The sequence below is a fragment of the Miniopterus natalensis genome, chromosome 1 (assembly GCF_054644295.1).
Source record: "Miniopterus natalensis isolate mMinNat1 chromosome 1, mMinNat1.hap1, whole genome shotgun sequence".
Classification (NCBI taxonomy): Eukaryota; Metazoa; Chordata; class Mammalia; order Chiroptera; family Miniopteridae; genus Miniopterus; species Miniopterus natalensis.
Genome location: NC_142081.1, coordinates 30,984,420 through 31,004,004, shown reverse-complemented (window position 1 = coordinate 31,004,004; position 19,585 = coordinate 30,984,420). Strand labels below are relative to the sequence as shown.

General features: G+C 36.2%; 1 protein-coding gene across 1 annotated transcript in view; it reads left to right on the top strand.

Moving 5' to 3' along the window:
• Positions 1–19,585, top strand: part of LRRC9 (leucine rich repeat containing 9) — an 89,237-nt gene that overhangs the window by 24,618 nt on the left and 45,034 nt on the right. Inside the window, exons 11-17 of the mRNA XM_087820109.1 lie at positions 4,736–4,912; positions 5,238–5,355; positions 7,288–7,420; positions 9,323–9,445; positions 10,417–10,532; positions 13,467–13,679; positions 19,104–19,223. Of these exons, the coding sequence (XP_087676235.1) occupies positions 4,736–4,912; positions 5,238–5,355; positions 7,288–7,420; positions 9,323–9,445; positions 10,417–10,532; positions 13,467–13,679; positions 19,104–19,223 (1,000 nt within the window). The remainder of the gene's footprint in view (positions 1–4,735; positions 4,913–5,237; positions 5,356–7,287; positions 7,421–9,322; positions 9,446–10,416; positions 10,533–13,466; positions 13,680–19,103; positions 19,224–19,585) is intronic.

Below are 19,585 nucleotides of genomic sequence, written 5' to 3'. Positions count from 1 at the left end.
TTGGATTGTTTGTCTTCCTGGTGTTAAGTCATATAAATTCTCTCTATATTTTGGAAATTAACCCCTTATCAGATAGATGTATCATTGGCAAATATGTTCTCCCATATAGCGAGCTCCCTTTTCATTTTGTTGAAGGTTTCTTTTGCTGTGCAGAAGCTTTTTAGTTTGATGTAGTCCCATGTGTTTATTTTTTTCCTTTATTTCCCTTGCCCTAGGAGACATATCTACAAAAATATTGCTACCAGAGATGTCTGAGATTTTACTACCTACGTTTTCTTCTAGGATTTTTATGGTTTTGCAACTTACATTTAAGTCTTTTATCCATTTTGAGTTTATTCTTGTGTATGGTGTAAGTTGGTGGTCTAGTTTCATTTTTTTGCATGTGCCTGTCGAATTTTACCAACACCACTTATTGAAGAAACTATCTTTACCCCATTGTATGCTCTTGGTTCCTTTGTCAATATTAATTGACCATAACGGCATGGGTTGATTTCTGGGCTCTCTGGTCTGTTCCATTGATCTATATGCCTGTTCTTATGCCAGTACCAGGCTGTTTTGATTACAATGGCCTTGTAATATAGTTTGATATTCAATATTGTGATAGCTCCAACTTTGTTCTTTCACAAGATTGCTGAGGCTATGTGGGGTCTTTTTGGTTCCATATAAATTTTTAGAATATTTGTTCTAGATCTGTGAAATACGCCATTGGTATTTTAATAGGAATTGCATTGAATCTATAGATTGCTTTGGGTAGTATGGACACTTTAATGATGTTAATTCTTCCTATCCATGAGCATGGTATATGCTTCCACTTATTTGTTTCTTCTTCAATAACTTTTTTCAGTGTCCTACAGTTTTCTGAGTATACGTCTTTTACCTCCTTTTATGAAATGTATTACTAGATACCTTATTTTTGTTGTTGTTGCAATAGTAAATGGGATTGTTTCCTTAGTTTCTCTTTTTGATAGTCCATTACTGGTGTGTAGAAATACCACTGATTTCTGAATATTAATTTTGTATTCTACTTTGCCAAATTCATTTATTAGATCTAGTAGCTTTTGGTGGAGTCTTTAAAGTTTTCTATGTACAATATCATGTCATCTGCAAACAATGACAGTTTTACTTCCTCCTTTCCAATGTTGATGCCTTTTATTTCTTCTTCTCTGATTTCTGTGGCTAGGATTTCCAGTGCTATGTTGAATCTGGGCGGTGAAAGCGGAAGAGACATCCCTGTCTTGTTCTTAAGGGAAATGCTTTTAGTTTTTGCCCATTGAGTATGATGGTAGCTGTCGGTTGGTCACATATGACCTTTATTACATTGAGGTCTGTTCCCTCTATTCCCACTTTGCTGAGAGATTTTGTCGCAAATGGGTGCTGGATTTTATCAAATGCTTTTTCTGCATCTATTGATATTATCATGTGGTTTTTATTCTTCATTTTGTTTATGTGGTATATCATGTTTATTGATTTGCAGATATTGTACCAAGCTTGCATCTCCGGGATAAATCACACTTGATCATGGTATATAATGATGATGATGATGATGATGATTTTGGTTAATCCTCACCTGAGGATATTTTTCCATTGTTTTGTTTTGTTTTGTTTTTTTAGAGAGAGTGGAAGAGAGGGAAAGCGGGGAAGGGGGGAGGGATGGAGGGAGGGGGGGAGAGAGAGAGAGAGACAGACAGACATAGACTCTCCTGCACACACCCTTACTGGGGCTGAGGATCGAACCCACAACCCAAACATGTGCCCTTGACAGAATTGAACCCATGACCCTTCAGTGCATGGGTCAATGCTCTAACCACTGAACCACACCAGCCAGGGCTGATCATGGCGTATGATCTTTTTAATGTATTGCTGGATTCAGTTTTCTAATATTTTGTTGAGGATTTTGGCATCTATGATCATCAGGGATGTTGGCCTATTATTTTCTTTCTTTATAGTATCTTCATCTGGTTTTGGAATTAGGGTGATGCTAGCCTCATAAAAAGTGCTTGAGAGTCTTCCCTCCTCTTGAATTTTTTGGAATAGTTTTGAAAAGGATAGGTGTTAGTTCTTTGAATGTTTGGTAGAATTCGCCTGTGAAGCCATCTGGTCCAGGACTTTTATTTGTTGGGAGTTTTTCTATTACTGCTTCAGTTTCACTAGATGTAATCAGTCTATTCAGCTTCTCTAATGTTTTCCTGATTTAGTTTTGGAAGATTGTATGTTTCTAGGAATCTATATCTGTTTCTTCCAGATTGTCCAATTTGTTGGCATATAGTTGTTCGTAATATTTTCTTACAATCCTTTGTATTTCTTTAGTGTCTGTTGTTACTTCTCCTCTTTCATTTCTGATTTTATTTATTTGGGTCCTCTCTTTTTTTTTTTAATGAGTCTGGTTAAAGGTTTGTCAATCTTGTTTATCTTTTCAAAGAACCAGCTCTTGGTTTCATTGATCTTTTGTAGTGTTCTTTTAGACTCTATTTTATTTCTGTTCTGATCTTTATTATTTCCTTCCTGCTACTCACTTTGGGCTTTGTTTATTATTTTTCCCCCCAGTTCCTTTAAGTGTAAAGTAAGATTGTTTATTTAAGTTTTTTCTTGTTTCCTGAGGTAGGTCAGTAATGCTCTGAATTTCCCTCTTAGGACTGCTTTCGCCATGTCCCATAGATTTGGAATGGGTATGTTCTCATTTTCATTTGTTTCAAGCTATCTTTTGATTTCTTCCTTGACCTCATTGTAAACCCATTCATTGTTGAATAACATGTTATTTAGCCTCCATCACTTTGTTTTCTCAGCTGCTTCTTGAGGTTGATTTATAGATTCATATCATTATGGTCAGAGAAGATGCTTGATATCATTTCAATCTTCTTAAATTTATTGAGACTTGGGTCTATCCTAAAAAATGTTCCATGTTCCATGGACACTTGAAAAAAATGTATATTCTGCTGCTTTTGGGTAAAATATTCTGAAGATATCAATTAAATCTATCTGATCTAGTGTGTAATTTAAGGCCACTATTTCCTTGTTGATTTTCTGTCTTGAAGACCTATCAATTGATGTCAATGGGGTGTTAAAATCCCCTACTATGACTGTATTACTATCAATCTCTCCTTTTATATGCATCAAGATTTGATTTACATATTTAAATGCTCCTGTGTTGGGTGCATAAATGTTTATCAAATATATCCTCTTGTTGGACTGCTCCTTTTATCATTATGTAGTGTCCTCCTTTGTCTCTCACTGTAGCCTGCAGTTTTCCCACTCCACATAATAATGTGGCTGTTTGGCCGGACCTCCAAACTAGTTGGCAGCATTGTGCTGGATAGGAACACTACACATTTGCCTCCTCTATCAGGCTGTGAGCTCTTCTGGAATTGGTTTGGGCAGCTCACTTCTCACTTCTAAGGGAGGAGTAATTGGGCAGCTCCTGGCGGCACTGGTTCAGTCTGTGCTAGTGAAAAAGGCAATGCTCAAAATTCAAATTGATCCATTTTAAAATCTCATCTTAATCTAAATTCTGTGAGACTTCAAGACAGGGCCAGAATTATTGTGATCATGGCCAGATGAGGGCAGCAGAGAGCAGCTTAGAGATCTTCACATGGCCCACCCCTTCTCCTCCTCCTCAAATTCTTAGCTCAAATATCTTCTCTGAAAGATCTTACCCAAGATCTTTCTTAAGTAGCCCCCACTCTATTCCTTATCTCAAACCTCTTGTTTCTTCAAGGCACTTATCAGTTTAGAAATTATTTTATTTACGTCTTATTATATTGTTTTGTCCAACTCCCTTGTAATATAGGCTCCATGACAGCAGGAACCCTGCCTCTTTCACGTCTGTATCCCTAGTTACGAAGTTATCGCAGTAGTCCCACCGAGAGATGATGGTGATTTGGAGTAGGCTAATCACAGTGGCGATGATAAAATAGGGTCATATTCAGGATGTATTTTAGATGCAGGGCCAAATGGACTTGCTGAGGAATTAGATATTGGTGAAGAAGAGAGGAGGCAAGGTTTATTCCTGGGGTCTTAACCTAAGCTACTAGTCACATGGTGGTACCATATACTGAGATAGAAAACACTCAAGAGGAACAGGTTTAGGGGCAGGCATTGGTTAAGTTTGAGAGGCCTATTACATATGCGAGGGAGCATATCAAGTAGGTAGCTGGATATATCTGGCATAGGTATTATCCAGATAAGTTGAGTAGAGAAAAAGTCTAGAAATAAAATGTTGGAAGATGTGTGTGTGTGTGTGTGTGTGTGTAATATTTTGTATTGTATATTGCCAAAGGACCAGATGAAATTACCTAGGCATAGTGTGCATGGGAACCAGAGAGCCAAAGACTTAGTCCTGGAGCCACCCAACTTTCAAGAGTCTGTCAGAGGAAACAGCAGCAGCGAAGAAAACCATGAAGCAGCACCCAAGGTGCAGGAGACAAGAAACATGTAGTTTTACTGAAGCCAAAAGAGAAAGAGCTTCAGAAACGCAGGACTGCTCTACTAATACATCTTTCAGCCAGCATAAATCCATAATAATAAAAGAACTATTAATTTTATGTTTCAAAGTTTAGCATCTCTTTTATTGATTGAATAAGTGTGCCCAGTTTGAACCATAATGGTTCCTATATGACAATATATATTTAGGGGGAAAAACATAAAATGTGGGATATAACTATTATATGTAACTTTTGTTCTTCAGCATTTTAAGGAAAATCTGTTATTTTCTGTGTATGTATCCTGTATCCTCATATAGGTTTAATTCCTGCTATGAATTAATTCTATCACGTTTTTGTTCATGGGACTTCAGAACATATGGTATTACAGGAGTGAAAGTAAAACGTGTCATCAAAGTTAACAACCGTATTCTGAGACTAAAATTTGAAGATAAATTCCAAACATTTTTGGACAATGAAGATATGCATGATTCAGAGTAAGAAGTTAAATTCCATAAGGAACATTTTTTTTAAATGCCAGATTTTATTTTGTAAAAATGTCTTTCTGCTTTAAAAGTTTACAAGATTGAAAATGTACCTTCTTAGTAAATATTTCCTTTCCATGCATCATCTTTGACCATGATGACCTCCTAGTTTACCCACATTTGGGCTTTTTTGGATACTGAGGGGGAGTGGAGGTTTAATAATGACACTGGAGCATCCAATGTAATTGGGATATATCCTGGGCAATCTTCTTATTTATGGGTAAGCTTATTAAAAATCGGCTCTCACATTTTTTCCCTTTTTGTGTCTATTCTTGAGGAGCTATCGAAAGATGCTGGAATGCCTCTTCTATGTTTTTGATCCTGAAGTTACAGTGAAGAAAAAGCACCTGCTACAGATCCTTGAAAGAGGATTCAATGACAGTGAAACAAGCAAGGTAGCACGAAGCGCCCCAGAGCCACGCTGTCCTCCTGGCAGCAGAGCGCTGCCGCTGGCCAAGCCTGGCTTGCCTCTCAGGGCTCTTGTCCGCATGTGTGCGCAGCAGCCTCTGTTTCACAGAAAGCTAAGTGCCATGGTAGAAGCATAGCATCCTCATTCTTTGGATTGTACAAGACTAAGTCCATTGATCTGGCATCTTATTTTTTATGTTGTGATCCTTTTGTTGACATCTTGAAATCTATTTCTTTAACCTGTTTTCAACTGTCCAAGGTCCTCTCCATCTTGAGAAAATACATACATTCACTTAACTGCTGTGCTTTCTAGCTGTCATCCGGTCTTTCTCTTTCCTTTTACTGCCACCACTTCTTCACTCTCTGCTTCACTGTCCCTACCCGGGTGCCGACGCTGCTCTGTTCCTGGCCACTCCTGAGCGCCACGGTATCGTCAGCCTTTCTCAGTCCTCGCCCTCTTGCGGAGGCAGCTGTAGGGCAGCAGTGTTCCCTAGCCCTCCTCACACCGTGGCGCGCATAAAAGGAAAGCAGTGCTGTGTTTGAATCCTGCTTCCCCACGCACCAGCTATGGGACTTCCCCTCGCTGTGCCTGTTTCTTCCTATCTGCAAAATAAAGATGATAATAGTACCTACTTCACAGAGTTGTAGTTAGGATTTAGTGAGATATGCATAAAAAGTTCTCGCATATCAATGTTCCTAACATCATTATTGACAAGAGACAAAAAGTAGAAACAACCCAAATGTCCATCGACAAATGAATGGGTAAACACAATGTATATATTTATAACACAGTATTAATCAGCCATAAAAAGTAGTGAAATTCTGATACATGCTACCACATGAATGAACCTTGAAAACATTATGTATGTGAAAGAAGCCAGACATCAATACTATATGATTCCACTTACAGAAGGTACCTAGAATAGGCACATTGGTAGAGACAGAAAGTGGAATAGGGGTCACCAGTGGGGTGGGAGAGCTGGGGAATAAGAAGCCATTGCTTGGTGGGTACAGAGCTTCTCTTTGGGATGGTGAAAAGTTCTGGAAATGGGTAGTGGTGGTGGTTGCACTGTACTTAATGCCCATGAATTGTACGTTTAAAAATGGTTAAAATGGTAGCTTTTAACATATTTTTCACCACAATTTTTAAAATGACCAAAAAAAAAAGAAAAAGCCTCCCAGCTGCTCAGTGGAGAATGGATTGGAGGGAGTAGGAGCAAATGACAAGGGCACTATATGCAGGAGGTGCTAACAGCAGCTCAGGCCAGAGACCATGTGGCTTCAGCAGGGTGGTGTGCCAGAGTGCCCTCACTCACCTCCTGGAAGAGAAACGGAGGAGGTGGGATTGAGGGCTTTAGTCGGCAGAGTGCAGAGCTCAGGGTCATTGCCAAGAACTATGAACCATCATGGGTACAGAGGGTGGGGGGAGGATGGGACTAACATTTCTGGGTGTTTTCTGCCAGACGTTGTGCTAGTGCTTTAACTCCTGCATCTCCCAAAGGAGACGCAACATCTCTCAGCCCCGCAGCGGTCCTCTGCACTGCTCTGTCCAGTACAGTAGCCACTACCCACATGTGATGGCTTAGCGTTTGAAATGCCACCACTCAGAACTGAGATGTGCTCTAAGTTTAAAATTTTTGAAGACATGGTACAGAAAACAAGACTGTAATTTCTTATATTGATTATACATATTGAAATGATAATATTTTGGAAATATTCAAGTAAAATGTATTATTAAAATTTATCAAAAAGGTTCTTGGACCAGTTCCTGAAGGTTATCTACCTCTTTTCAGTGAGTCTGGGTCTGGTCTGCATTTTTTTTTTAACCAGAAATATAAACGTAAAATAATAAACCCACAATATTGAAGTTGAAGCACTGTCAATTTTGTAAAAATACTGCCTTTGTTTTTTCATTACAGCTGCCTCTCAGAAAAGAAGCTGTTATTCTTGCTAACAGCCTAAGTATGTGTGAGTGTCCCAGAATTGAATTTCTACAGCAAAAGTACAAGAATGAGAAGAAAAACTCTTTTGACAATGAGCTCTTTAGACATGGTAATACAATTATGCACTACTTCCAAACTTTTAAATTCTAAGTCTTTAAAGTCATTTTCATAACATTTTTGATACTTGGTTTTATCAACCTGGAAGATTTTCTGAAACCCATTTTAGTTAGTAGTTACCAGTGTAGTGGTACATGACTTTCTCATCTCTTAGTCAGGTTGTCAATAAATATTACTGAATGATTATTATGTGTCAGCATTAATAGGATAAGACTCATTTGTTACTCATATTTAATCCAACCTATGTGATATAAACACTTTTCACAGTCTGCTTTTGTTCATTGCATCTTAAAATAAATAAGCTTTATATATACATACATATATTTATACATACATATAAATATATATATTTATACATACATATAAATATATATATTATACACATACACACATACCCCGCACACCCCAAATTCATAGGAAAGAGAAAAGAGAACTTGGCCCATTTATGCAATCACCATCATATAGAGCAGTCAGGAAGACAGGCCTTATTTGTCCTTAATTATAAAAATATAAGCTGAAAAGAAAATCTGGTTATAAATCCAAAATTGGCTAAAGACCCATTGCAAAGTATATAGATTGCTTTATGTTGTCTTTTTAAAGATAAACTTTTGATATTAATTTCTTCAGTCATCAGAACTTTATTTGCATCTTGAATATATGTAAATAAAAGTACATAACCTAGTTCGTAGGACACCTCTAGAAGAGGTTCCCTGGTACCTGCAGATTAGGGAAAAAGAACCGCTCATCATGTCCCCTCTTGCCTGACCCCCTCCCGCTGTTCATTCTTCAGCCCCCCCCCCCCGGTACTTAGCAGATGCTTACTGGGTGGGTGTTAGGCACTTGGTAGGTGACAGGGAAAGTCAGTGCAAACTAGACACAGTTTCTCCTTTATGGTGCTTACAAACATTAATGATTATGCAAATAAATGTAAAATTACAGTTATCCTAAGAGCTACAAAGATGTGGTATTAATGGACAGTACCAAAGAATATATAATGAGGAGAACTGATCAGGTCTCGGGTAAGGGACGCCTATTTTCTGGTCTCAACTCTCCAGCCTCCTGAAGATTGAACAGTCAGAAATTTGGTTAACTTACTTATGTGAGTGATATTCTGGGTTCCAGACTATAGCTCTGCTAAGATGACCTATGTGTGTTTTGTAGTCTTTCATTCAGTTAATAATAATCAGAAAACTGAGATTATTGAATCTAGAAAGGATTCTTTATTTGAAAAAACGACTTAATTCTTTTTTCTCATTCGTCTCCATTCCCACCCTAAGAAACACCTACGGTGTTTTTCTATATCCTTCTGAAATATGCTTTCCAAAGCAATGAGTTTCTACCAATTAACATTTTATAACTTATCCATGGTTTTTTAAAAAGTCTTCTGTATGTTTCCTGCACAGTAATTAGAAGTTACTCTAAGAATCCAGTGGCTCCTGGAGATCCTTGGGGTATAGTGGATCTCAAGGTTCCCTAACATCTCAAGGAGAAGGAGGTGTTTATCCTTCCCCTCAGGAGGCCTTTGCTGAATGTCTCCTATGCTCTAAGCCACAGGTGGATTTTTACATTAGCTAACATTAAGAACAACAGATTTCTTATTTTAAGTTACTTAATAAAAGCATTGCTAAATTACTGGGTTCTTTCTTTTCTATAAAGCTTTGCTTGATACAATCACAGGGCTCCCCTTTTATAACCATTTCGTTTATTCAACTAGTATTTACTGAGCTCCTCCTTTGGATCCAGCAATGTGCTATGTGCTATCCAGTGGCAACAAGACAGCCGGGATCTCTGCCTTTACAGAACATACAGTCAAGTCTGGGGCCAATAAGGAAAGTGATATTGGAAAATTACTAAAATGAATTATTGTTAAAAGTGATTTTTTTTTTCAACTTAGGCATCCTCCTCATTACAAAGGCTTTCCTTGGCCAGAGTGGTCAGGCTCGTGAACAGGACTCCATCAGTCAAGCCAACTATCCAATGCTTAATTCAGTGTTCGTTCCTCGAAAATGTATACTAAGTATGTCTGCCATAAAGAGAAATGTGCTTTCATCTTTTTTTTACTTTATCTTTACTGTTGAAAGTATTACAGATGGTCCCTTTTTTCCCCCATTAATCCCTTCCACCCTGCATCCACCCCACCCCCAGGCCTTCCCCATAACAATGTCTGTGTCCATGGGTTATGAATATAAGCATATAAGTTCTTTGATTAATCTCTCCCCACCCACTCCTCCACCCCCACCTTCCCTCTGAGATCCCTCAGTCTGTTCCATGCGTCTGTCTCTGGATCTATTTTGGTCATCAGTTTATTTTGTTTATTACATTCCACATGAATGAGATCATGTGGTACTTGTCTTTCTCTGACTGGCTTATTTCACTTAGCATAATCATCTTTATGAATACAAAATGTTTGTATTTAATACAGTTGCTTATAATTTAACCTCTACTTAAAGTAGTTTGCAAACTTTTCTACAAAAAAAAAATATTCCTAACTATTAATGAGCTTCCATTTTTCTGTCCCCTACTTCAATGTCATTTATATGTGTGTGTGCAAATATTTTATTTTGTACAATTTTATATTTTACAGACATATAATCTTATATATGTATTATATATGATGTATAATATGTATTTCAGATAAAACCCACCCATCTCTTAACAACAAAGGTTTTAAAGTAATACATTTGTCAAAATTATGTGGTCACATATTGAATAGAAAAGGGAAAAAGTATGAAAGGGGAAATAATATGAATAAAAGTAAACCCCACTAATCTATGTAGTAAAAGGGCAACTAGTAAGTGTTTATAGAATTAACAAGCTATCTAGGCAGTGTGGGAATATATAAGAAAACAAAACAAAACACTAACTTAATACAGTAGTTGGAACTTATTGAATTTGTTGTTTATTAATCTATATAAGAATCAAAAAAGTATATAATGTTTCATTTTGAAGAGTTTGTTTTGCCTGTTTTTGTTTCTGATTTTACTCTAGATTCAATAGTGGGACAAAGAAACTGTGATTGCAGCTTTCGGCAGTGCAAGTGGTTCATCTTTGATCATGACCTTGTTTTGCCAGAATACATCGTTGAATTTGAGTATATTACAGTGGTATGAATGTATTTTTAAAACTAGGATTTACTTAAATGAGAAAAGAACATTAATTTGAAGTCTAATAATGTTATATCAAATTTATTTTATACATATGTATATATACTTAAATTTAAAAACAAATCATTTTTAATTGTGCCAATATATTACACGAGTAGCATATGGCTGAAGTCCCACTGGAAAGATTCAAACCCAATACTAACTTAATACAGTAGTTGGAACTTACTGAATTTGTTGTTTATTAATCTATCTAAGAATCAAAAAAGTATATTATGTTTCATTTTGAAGAGTATTGAAGAATATAGAATAAACATGAAAATCTGCTTTCACTTCATCCCCACTCCCTTTCATGAGGCATCCACAGTTAACATCTTTGTGGGTTTGTTTGCAAACTTTTTCTGTGCATTGACATATATAACAACACATACCATTCTACATTGTAAGATGTTCTAAGTATTCTGTGAAGATTTTTGCCTTTAACAATATATTTGGGGCATATTTTCTCTTCAGGACATAGAAGTCTATGCCTCATTCTTTTGGTAGGTGCATGCCATTCAGTAATACTCTTATTTATTGACTTACCTGTTGATGAAACATAGGTTGCTCTCAGTTTTATTACTATTCGAAGCAATATTTCAGTGACCATCATTATAGACACATCTTTACACAGATATGGATGTTTCTCTGCAGCATAGATTTGAAGAAGAATATGGATAGTTATTTTCAATTTTGATAGGTTTTGCCAGCACTCTCCAGAAAGCTTTTACCATTTTACAAATTTCCAACAGTGTATGACAGCATTTGTTTCTTTGCATCTTTACCAACACAAGATATTATCAATCTTTTTTCCCCCCTCATTCTGATGGGCAAAAAAGGATATTTTATTCTTTCATGTGTTATAGATTATTTATAGTTTTATGAATCACCTGTTATAGCCTTTGACCATTTTCTGTTGGACTCTATTGTTTTCATACTGATTGGAAAAATTCTTATATGCATTCTGGATATTAATCCTTTATTGTGCCTACATGTTCCAAATATTTTCTCTCACTTATATTGTAATTTTACTCATATCAATAAAACTTGTCATTTTAATTTGTAATTTACACATTAATTTTTAAGTCAGATTTTTTCTCTGTCTTTTCTAGTATGTATTCTGAATTTGATGTCTATTTCAGAAGGCTTATATAAATATTCTTTATTTTCTTCCAAGTCTTATATAGGTTGTTCTAAAACTTTTAGCTTTTTAGTTCCATCTAGGTATCATTTTATATTGTGTGAGGTACATAGGGTTATCATAATTTTTTCTTAAAAATGAATAGCTACTTGACAAGCATCATCTTTTCTGCCCTGCTTTAAAATACCATCTTTATTGTTAAAATTATTTTCACATACAAGGGGTCTATTTATAGATCTGTCTGTTCCATTCATCTCCTTGTCTAATGTTGGATCCCCTACCACATTATTTTGGTTATCACAACCTTGATGATATGTTTTGATAAGTGATGGGGCAAATTCCCTTCCTCTGCCAACTCATTTAAAAAAGAATTCATGGCTACTCTTGAGCATCTTCTTTTCTAAATAAAATTTAGAATCAGCTTATTAAGTTCTGTTTTTAAAATCCTATTAGAATTTGATTTTAAAACTTAATTTAGGGCAAAATGAATACTTTGCAGTATTGGGCCTCCCATCCAGGAACATGATAAGTTATTCCACTTACTCAAGTCCTCTCTTACAGTTTTCTTTATATAGGTCTGAGTTCTTGTTAAGTATAGTTCTGGGCATTCATATTTTATATTGTTATTATAAATGGGATTGTAATAGTCAAGTATGTTTTCAGCAAAAGACACAGAAACCCAGACAAACAGTATATAGAAGAAACTAAAATAAGAAGAAGCTGAGAGGTGGGCAGTTCCTGACGGTTGTGACTATTCAGTGACGTCAGCAAAGACACCAACTCCATCTTTCTTCTGCTGGCTGCTTCATGAGCTCTTGCAATCTGAAAATTCAGTTCTTTCTTCACTCCAGGGAAGTTTTCTTCTCTTAACTCCTTGATTATTTCCTCTCTTCTGTTTTCTGTCAAAGCCCCTGGAACCTTTATTAATTAAACATTGGAATTCTGAATAGATCATCCATATCTTGTAATTTTTTTCTTTCATATTTTACGTCTTCATTTTTAAAATTCAGTGTTCTGGAAGATTTTGCAGTATTAGCTTCCATGTTGCTGATTTGATCTGCTGCCATATCCATTTGGTTTTTCAAAGCATTTATTGAACTTTTTTTTCATTTATTGTTTTCACTTCAACTTTGAAGTGTTTGCCCTATTTTTTCTATAGTAGATGCTTTATTCTATTATAGATGCTTTATTCTCCCAGATTTTTGAAAACTCTCTTATAGACCATTTTGTTTTTTTCTAGAGCCTTTCTGTGTGCTCATGTTGTTCTTGTTCACCCATACGTAATTCTTACCATAATTACCTAATTACCTGATTACTAATTACCTGGAGCATACTCCTGCTATTTTACTTCAACACTCTGAACACCAAGTTTCTCTGGACCTGCCCTTCGAAGTGGTTATCTCCTGCATATATTTTGGCTAGAGGTTACATTTCTGCTCCTATTTCTGTCAGTTCAGTCCCTTCTGATTTATGTCTCACAATTTCTAGTTTTTTGTTGGTGCTCTATCCATCGTTATAAAATTTTTTAAATTATTTTTTGCTAGTTTTAAGAAATCTTTAGTGGGAGGGGATGAATACCCTACACCTATTCTTAGCCCACAATTTTAACGTACTCTCATACATTTCCTAATGTAATCCTGATCATCATCAATATTACTATAGAACTGAAAAAACTTACATTTTCTAGATAGCTTATTTCTTTTTCAAAATGATAAATACAGCAACAAAATTTTCAATATTTTTAATAAATTTTTTAGGTCAAGGCTCAATCTTTATTTTCTTCATTCAACAATGTTATTCTAGAAGAAAGCAAAAAATTTTCAGAAGGATCAGTATTGTCTCAGGAATTGAAATTTGATGATGAAGTTATAAAAATGGACCCTAGAATCAAGCCCAAACCAAAACTTATTAGTTTGGATGATAAAACAATACTTTCCCTTGCCAAGACTAGCATATACAGTAATATTGTGGTAAGTATTATGTTGATAAAATTTTGGGACAAGAGCCTTGAATTTGGAATCAGAATCTATCATGAAATTTAAAGATATTACACCACCTATCTGAAGATGCCAGGCATCCTTCTGTCAAATTCAAAAGTGCCCAACCCTTTCTTTCTCTGTGGACTAGATCTGTGTTTTCTGGTAGTAATATAATAGTAACCACATATGTAACTTTAAATTTTCTGTTAGCCACATTTTAAAAGTTTTTTAAAAACTGGCCCTGCCCAGGTGGCTCAGTTGGTTAGAGCATCATCCTGATATACCAAGGTTGCAGGTTTAATCCTCAGAGCACATAGAAGAATCAACCAATTAATACATAAATAAGTAAAACAAATCAATCTCTCTCTTTCTCCCTCTCCCTCTCTTGAAAATCAATAAATAATAAATAAATAAATAATTAAAAGGCAAGGTTAATTTCAGTAATATATTTTAGTTAATCCAACATACCCAAAATATTACCATTTCAACATGCAATTGATATTAAGATTCATTAATCAGATAGTTTCATAATAAGTCTGAGTTCCAGAGTATAGTTTATACAAATCCCAATTCAGACTACTCACATTTCAGGTGCTCAATAGCTACATGTGACTAGTGGCTACCATACAAGACAGTGTAGGTCTAGAGGTATCCTGCTAGTTTGCAAGGGATTTTATTCCTGAGTAGCAAATGAACTCTCCTTAAATTATTAAGATGAAGACAGATAGATTTCAAACCAGTTTCCAGGATTAATTAACACAAAATATAGGAGCATTACCTTTACAAAATTAGTCAACAGAATTGAATTAACTTATTGAAATGACTTACTTTTACTATGGCAATTCTACCTCCTTAAGCCTCCCTCCTTATCTTGACTTTCAGATCTGTCCATTTCATCTCTGCTACCATTCTATACAAACTACCTTTATCTCTGGCCTAGACGACTGCCATAGCCTTCTACCAGTTCCTTCTACCATCGCACCGTTGCCCAACTCCAGGAGGCACCGTGCATGGCATATTAATGTGCATGGTTAATGAGTTCTTTGGATGCCATTCATTATATAATTCAATATAGCACAGTAAAAGGTGGAGGGGGTGCCTCCCAGAGCTAGGCAACAGACGTCTGTCCTGCTTCCACTGTGAACCCCCAACTCATTCTCCATGTTGAAGCCAGAGTAATACCTTCAAAATGTAAATCTGATCATGGCACATTTGTCACCCCTCACGACTTGTACTTGACATCCTCAAATGATTTTCCATTGTTTTAAAATAAAACCAAAATCTTTTCTATGGCTTATAAAGTTTTGCATGGCCTGGTCCCTCAGCTACCTTTCCAGACTCTTCATATTACTCTCCCTTTAGCTCTCTGTGCTCAGCCTCCTTCCTGTTTCTGAAATGCATTCTGCTTGCAGCCAACACAGAGCCTCTGAACTTGTTAGTCTTTCTGCATGGAATGTTCTCCCCAGACACCCTTCTCTCAGTGAAGTGCCACACATATTTTAGATATATACTTAAGCATTAAAGTCTTCTCTTGCCTGAGTCTACGTCGTATTCCTTTGTTCTATGCTGGGTATCCTTCCAAGACACTAAATTCCACAGAGGCAGAGGCTGTGGTGGCTCTTAATCACGTACATCCCAGGACCAGGGCAATATAAGACTGGGCAGTATGCATTGCACAAGAGGGGCACCTTTTAAATCATAAAGTAGTATGTTTACTACAACAATTTTCTGACAACCTGTGGTAAAGTTTCTTTTTTTAAAAAAAAATATATCTTTATTGATTTCAGAGAGAGGAAAGGAGAGGGAGAGAGAGAGATAGAAATATCAATGATGAGAGTCATTGATCGGCTGCCTAGCCCACAACCCGGGCACGTGCCCTGACTGGGAATCGAACCCCGATCGCCTGGATCCTAGGTCGATGCTCAACCCCTGAGCCACACCCGCCCGGGCTGTGGTAAAATTTCTTGTATTAACAAAAGTGGCATATTGTGACAATTTTCTAAAACCTGGAAAAAAAATGTCTTAAGGAAAGAGTGCCTTTTTTCTAATTGACTCAAACACTGTATGGATCAGCTCTACCGTTTATCTAGCACAATACCTGGCACACATGAGATATTCATTAGCAACCTGCTAAAAAAAAAATGTCTTCATAAACAGCAAGTGGTTCTTACAGAGAAAGTGGGTTGTTTACTTGAACCTGCAGAACTGACATTTGATTGATAAATTCATAAGAATACTTGAGAAGACAAGTTATTCTTATACAACACTGTCTTTCTATGTTTGCTCTGAAAGCTGAGATACACATAAAAATTCAGAAGTGATTTGTTATTGTTTGTATTAAATGTATTGGGGTGACATTGGTTAATAAGATTATATAGGTTTCAAGTGTACATTTCTTTGATACATGATCTGTACATTGCATTGATTTTTACTATCTTCTAAGTCAATTACATTGCTCCATTGTGACACTTCTAGATCCATTGTTTGTGATGACAACTTTTTTCTCAAGTGACTGTGTGAAACAAAAGGAGAATGCAAAATTATTCTTTAAAATAGTAAGTGAAGTTAATAGTTTTAAGTCTGCTTCTGAAAATATTCAGAAAACATCTTTTTCAAGAAGTTTAGGGATTGCTTTGGTGAAAGTGCATTGTTAGCATCCACCAAATCTCAAAGAGAGTAAGTCCCTACCTAACCAGTTATTCTTAGAGAGGAAGGAAATCTTCACAATGTAATGGCAATAATACCATCTTCTTCGTAAATGTGCAGTACAGTGATGACAGGAGGAGCGATCTTCTAGCTGAGAGTATGGAGAAATTAGTTTCTGCACTGTAACATCAAGATTTCATATTTGAGCAATAAATTTTTGATAGTAAAGCCTTAGTAATGAAAGGTATAATAAGTGTTCTGACTGGATTAAAACTCTATAATATGTATTCCTGAGGGCTTAACGGGATTAAATAAAAGTTTAAAACTACAACAGAAAGTAGGTCTTTTTATTATGTTTGGTTTCTAAGATGAAAAGCCAAGGCGGGGGGGGTGGGGGAACACAATTTCAGAATACCTGGGCCTGCTATGACCTGAGCCTGAATGCACTGATTGATCAACACCCACAACAGACGAATGGAGGGGTTTCTCATCTTCAATTTGCTTATACTGCTTAAAAGCCAGCTAACTTTCTAGCGCTTCTAGTAAGAATACTAGATATTACAAGAAAGTTTAGACAGTACATCGTTAGTTTTCCTTCCTTTGTGCCACTACTATAAGAAAAGTTCAGGTACATACCTCTTATTTTCTTTTCAGTGTTCCCCATTTGATTGAGTTTTATGAAAACATACATAAAAATAAATAAAATGTATAGAAAACCCCAGATTTGTAACATACAATTCTATATCCTCTTACAGCACAATTAAATAGTAAAAATTAGGGTTGTCAGTTATAGTCTGGCTTTTGCAATGATTTACTCATCTAGCATTTACTGAGCATTTGCTATGTTTTAGGCAATGAGGTAAGTATTGGGGGTTCAAAATGAAGAAATTATTTTTCCTGCATCAAGAACATCATTTTAGTGGAGGAGACAGATATGTAAAAAATATAGGAAGCTTGGAGTTGCTGGGAGAGTTCCACAGAAAGAGGTGAGTTTTATGCAGGTTTTTGAAGGATATGAGAAATTTAGTTGTTTACATCTTCCAGGCAGAGGAAATACTCTACCCATAGGTACATGGTTTTGAAAGGGCATGTTGTCTCCAGGGAACACTGAGAAATTCAACGTACTAGAACATAGGGTGTATACTGGTAGAAGGCAGAGGTGTAGGTTGGAATACAAGGAAGCACCATGAAGCTGTAGGTGGAAGAGTAGGAAATTATAGCCACATTAGGATGGATTTTAGAAGACAAATTAAAAATTTTAGATTCTTTAAGGAACAGGCTCTCTGTAAAGACTAACTTTGGCAGCTTGTGGTTAGATTTAACTGAAGTCAGACTGGTGGTGTGGGAATCAGTAAACACTATTGTAGCAGTCCAAAGGACAACCAATAGTCTGAACTAAGGCACTGCTGGTGGTGGTGGTATGGAGTGATTGGTTTGAGAAACATTTCTAGAGACAAATGAACGTGGAAAAGAGGGAAAGGGGATGATCAACAATATCTGTTAGGCAGCGAAACTTTTTTTTTTAAATATATCTTTATTGATTTCAGAGAGAGGAAAGGAGAGGGAGAGAGAGAGATAGAAACATCAATGATGAGAGAGTCATTGATCGAGCCCCCAACCCGGGCATGTGCCCTGACCGGGAATCGAACCCCGATCGCCTGGATCCTAGGTCGACGCTCAACTGCTGAGCCAGGCAGCAAAACTCTTAATCAGGATTGACAACATAACTACCAGGCAAATCTATACGGAAGATGATGAATTCAGTTACGAGCATGTTAAGTGTAAGGTATCTGTAGAGCTTACCATGGATGATGCCTTTATGTCATCTGCAGAATAAACTAGTGATGCCTATATGTCATCTGCAGAATAAACTAGTGATGCCTATATGTCACCTGCAGAATAAACTAGTCTGCATAAATTGGCCCCTCTTAACTATTTTAGCTAAGTTTTGACAACTATTTGGCATTTAGCTGTTTCTCCCTGCCAAGAATTTAGCCATGTCCATGGTATATATAATAGCGTATTAGATTGTAAATAAAGAGGATTGGGAGGTAGACACCTGATTTTATCATAATATCCATTTATTGTGAATACTGTGGTAAACTATTAATATTTTTCTTTTGCCAATGTTCATTTTGTAGACTATGCATAAATATAATCTTCACTTGATACCATTCACAATGGTGTAAAGACAGAAAGATACGTAGACATTGGGGTCTCCCCCAAATATAAAAATATATAATAAAATTCATTTTTATGTAGTTCCGGACAAATGAACAGGGAAGTCTGGGCCAAATTCTGATATAGAAATGGTCTTAGCCACTCTTCCATCTCCTTCTTTGATGTTCTGTCCTCCGACGTCAGCACCCTCACTCAGCCTTCCTCCTTTAGTCCAGTGCCCTCAGTTTCCCATGGCCAAGGTATATCCTTGCCATCCTCTCTCTCGTGAGGTTTCCTAGCTAATACCCAAAATCTTTAGGGACTACAGTGTTCACTGGCTAGCCTAAGAAATATATACGCCCTAATAAATATCTCAACAATATATTTAACTATTTTCTTAAAAGAATTTTAAGAAATTATTGATAAACTGGGACCAAGCAGAAAATCAAATTAAACAAGAACCAGATCCAATGATGTTTTATAAACTATACCTTCTAAAATAATACATTAGATTTTTTTCTTATTGGCTCAATCTTAATGTTATTTAAGTAATTATGGTGTAGAGTATGATCTGTCTTATTTTTAAATTTATACTTTATTTTACTTCAGAGTCTGAATCTACATGGAAACAGCTTGAGTAAACTAAGAGATCTCTCCAAGTTAACAGGACTTCGAAAACTTAATATCAGCTTTAATGAATTTACCTGTTTAGATGATGTATACCACTTGGTAAGAACTATTCTTTTGAAATTATTTAAGTAAAACAGAATTATTAATTTAATGGATAAATTATGTTTGTAATTATGGCCTCATATATACCATATTCAAGATTATATAGCCCAGATCAGGAACAAAACACACATACCCTATACTATGTTACTTTCTCTAAAATAGGTCTTAGATTTAGATTCCATTTGCAAAGCAAGTATATACCTGTGGTCATATCTGATTTCTAGCTACTTTAAAATAAGTTTATTAAAATTATTCCAGACTTTTAAAAATATCCTTTGGAGTCCGGCTGTGTGCTCAGTGGTTGAGCATCAGAGCTTGCACCAAGAGGCCGTGGGTTCAATTCCAGGTCGGGGCACAGG